Here is a 3,629-nt window from a genome sequence, read left to right as displayed (position 1 = left end):
ACGGTGTTTTGAATTTGCGATACTGTGAAGGAGGGTATTAGATCCTTGTCTGGCAATCATACAATATTTTATAGGTTCAAGTTCGTACTTGACAGAACATATGAAACACTATTTATCATTCCCGATCTGCAAATTTTCAATACGTGCACTCATAGAAAATATTTCAGGGTGACATTTCCTATGAGTCACGTTCCTCGCCAATTCGGATGACCGAAGCAAACATATCGTTGTTAGGCTGCTCCCCGGCAGCTATTCTCGCTGCCTTCACAATACCCATAGCGTACAAATCAAAATCCTTCTCCTTCAAAAATGGCTGTGCCATAGGGCCTAGCGTCTTTATCAAAGAAAATGACTCCCTCAATCGTGCTCAACATGTTACGCACCTCATCTGATAAGACTAGGTCACCTGGCTGAGCTTGCCATTTGTGCTCTGAAACATCCCAGATAGTTTCCGCAGGTTTTGCAGAGTGTCCATATTGGTACGAGCTGTCTTGGCGCTTTTGAAGGACTGTGTGAGCAATCAAATTCCCGTCTCGGAATAGACCAGCCCAAGAGGTACCGAAGTTAAATACCTGGACTTCATTCTCAGGGGTGATTATTGCAATCATCATGTGGAAACTTTCACTATCTAATTCTTTGGGGATCTTGACATGCATTTTTTGTGCGAGCATTTTTGGGGTCAATTCAGATGGTTCAAGAAGTCCCTATTCCTCGAAAGCCGAGTTGTACATTTCTTGGCATATCTCCCACAGGTCTGTGCTACTGATGGGACTATCATTTTTTTTGCCAACTAGACCAAATAGGGTGTAGTTTTGGGGATAATTATGCGCTCCACCAATATTTCCACCTTGCAAGATCTTTGTCGCAGGACTATTGTCCACTGAGTACTTTGAGCAATAAGCCACATTAGCTTCATGGATGTAGTGAGCAGAAGCTACATGGTGCATAACACCTATAGCAAAGTGCAATGTTCTCTCCTTTACCTCTTTCAATATGGAGGGCAAAATATCTTCATCCAACAAATCAGTCAAACCAAACTCAACCACAGTCTCTTCAAGAAAATCCATGACTTTCTACATTACTTCAATATCTACATCTCTTTTTTCAATACTTGAGAACCCAGTATTGGTCATATTTTGCAGAGAATATTCATCTGCTGCACTTCTCAGATCTTGACCAACGAGATTAGCCCCAGCATATGAAGATGGTTCTGCGTTTGGGACATGGATGACTTGAGCAACAAGCGCAGATGCAATATCTCCCAACGCAAATAATTTCTTAGTGTTGACTATCATGATCATTTTCTGTCGTGTTTAGCTTTGTTTTTTTACTCTGAGGCAATGAGTACATATATACCCTTACAATCAGTGGGAGTTATTCTTAGATAAATTAGGAGCCCAGGGATATATACATCCATGTTACAGCTACAAAGAAGTACCGGCAGACCAAGAAAAAGAAGAAAAGAAAAAAACTTTCCCCAGCCGAGGTTATAACACTTTTCATCGGCAATTATTTTTAAGTCTGCGCTATGAATAACAAATCATTGGGAAAACCAGGAGTACTTCTTGAGATAAGCCTCATCCTTGATTGTTGATCACTTTGCAATGATCTTGTTTCTTTACACTTTTCTTGAGATACTCGCTGCTTATCTCAGGTTTCATTTCACCACTCATTAACAGTATCAAATGCATATGAGGATGATCTTTCGATGCGCGCTAATAGTTTGCACATCGTGGAATTAAAAATATTCTACTGCCGTCAGTGCTAGCATGCAAGACCAAAACATTGTTGTTGTTTGATAATTTTACTTGGCGAGATGTCGAGGAAAGTACCAAAATCAAATATTGCTGTTTCTCTCTGTATTCCAAACATATTTTCGCGAAACGGCATTAAGCCAATAAAGAACAAAGATTGATTACAGTTTGTTAGAGAACATCTGGTTTTTTCTGTTCTCTATGAGATTTAGATCCCAGAGAGGCCAAATTCATAATTGCTTTATCTTTTTGACTTCACGAAAAAGGAATCCCTAAAATACTCAAGAACGAGAGAATATCCTATAAGTTGTTCAAAATGATATCTGTCGTAACTCTCCGTAATGGAAGTGCATATATATGCGCTTACACAGACCCTCAGTCTCAAGCTGATGCCAGGGTCCTTACAGGAATACACGTAATCTCACGCTTACTATTCAGCTACTTCCTAGAATATCAAATCCATTAAATATTTTATCTCTCTGATCAGAAACTTGAAGCGGTGAAGAAAATGTTTTAAGGGGCTCGACATAATATTTGAGGAAGCGCATAATACAGCTGCGTGTAGTGAAGTAGTGAAATTTGCGCTTACATTGTAATCACTAATGGGGACGAGGATCCTCACATCATCATTCTTCGGTTCTTATTAGTGTAGATACACCGACGATAGAAACTTCAGTAGCCTCTGCCATAAATAGTCAATTGTTCTTAGTGTTTCTGATACAATTGCATAAGTTGACAGAAACTGTCATTGCTGGCAAGACATTAACCACCTACCAAGCTTTTGTAGAATTCTAAGATGGAGATTCACCAAAACTCGTGACATTAAAAGTGCAGAAATCCATAAAATCTTGGCTTTACGGAGAGCGAGGAGTCTTAAAAGCGATTCGAAAGTTCAGAAGTTTTGTTGCAGAGGGGATAAGAGAACGACTATAAATGTATATTTGGATGACTTCTCTGAGTAAGCAATAAGCAGTTACTTGACAGCTCATTGAAGGGATTTGTAGAAAGCAGATAAATTTACCAAAATTAGCCAACATTTATGAAACAAAGAGCGATAAAGTACATAAGGAATAACTTGTGCTTAGTGAATCATGAGTATTTGGGATTGCTGCAGTAAGTACTTTCAGTTTAAATCTTTGTTGGAGGTCGTTCAGAACCTGGCCTTTATCCTTAGATAGTCTTAGTATATTTCGTTTGTTAAATTGATTTATTGCCATAAGCTAATACTAATGTAAGTCAACTACCTAAGTATTCTCGATACCCATCACCATAGCGACCAAATCTTTCAGGGGATTTTCATTAGCGACTCGTTTTGCTTCAAGAATAATTCTTATCGCCGCAACATCAAGCAGATCTGTGTAGGGATGTATATTATTCTTCGAAGAAAACGAGTTTTCGATCTGGATTGGAGTCAATAAATTGCGCACTTCATCCGAGACAACAACCAAAATGTCGCCTTCTTGAGCACTCCATTTATACTGCAAGCTAGAATAAAGACCAGTTTCAGTAACATTTTCATTGACATTTCTGCAGATTTGAACCGGAGTTCCGTCAATTTGCTTTTGGCGCTTTGTTTCCTCAATTAATTGGTCCCCTCTGTATAAACCAGCCCAATGTGCACCCAAGGTATCGATCTGAATTATGTTGTATTTTTGAATGATCGCATTCATAGTCGAGACACATCCAGCAATATTCTTTTCGTAATTTTTTGATTTCAATTCCAACCACGAATCCAAATTCTCCCATGCTTGCTGTACTAAGTCATCAACGTCGTGTCCGAACTCCTTTTCGCTAGCACGAGTAAATCGATCCTCAATTGCGTCTGAAACCTCCTTATATAAGTCCCCAATATCTGCCCACTCTTCCATTTCCTCC

General features: G+C 39.2%; 2 protein-coding genes across 2 annotated transcripts; both read right to left on the bottom strand.

Moving 5' to 3' along the window:
• Positions 1–178: 178 nt before the first annotated feature.
• Positions 179–671, bottom strand: METBIDRAFT_14069 (uncharacterized protein; the record flags this gene model as incomplete). The annotated part of the gene is made up of 2 exons (XM_018854479.1): positions 179–313; positions 384–671. The coding sequence occupies 2 exons, from the start codon at positions 669–671 to the stop codon at positions 179–181; spliced, it is 423 nt and encodes a 140-aa protein (XP_018709235.1).
• A 2,327-nt stretch (positions 672–2,998) lies between these two features.
• METBIDRAFT_14068 (uncharacterized protein) lies at positions 2,999–3,424 on the bottom strand (the record flags this gene model as incomplete). The annotated part of the gene is made up of 1 exon (XM_018854478.1): positions 2,999–3,424. One exon carries the CDS (start codon positions 3,422–3,424, stop codon positions 2,999–3,001), a length of 426 nt encoding a protein of 141 aa, XP_018709234.1.
• Between the last annotated feature and the right edge of the window lie 205 nt (positions 3,425–3,629).

Source organism: Metschnikowia bicuspidata (genome assembly GCF_001664035.1).
Source record: "Metschnikowia bicuspidata var. bicuspidata NRRL YB-4993 chromosome Unknown METBIscaffold_15, whole genome shotgun sequence".
Lineage (NCBI taxonomy): Eukaryota > Fungi > Ascomycota > Pichiomycetes > Serinales > Metschnikowiaceae > Metschnikowia > Metschnikowia bicuspidata.
Note: the sequence above shows the minus strand (reverse complement) of the source record. Positions and strands in the feature narration are given on the sequence as shown.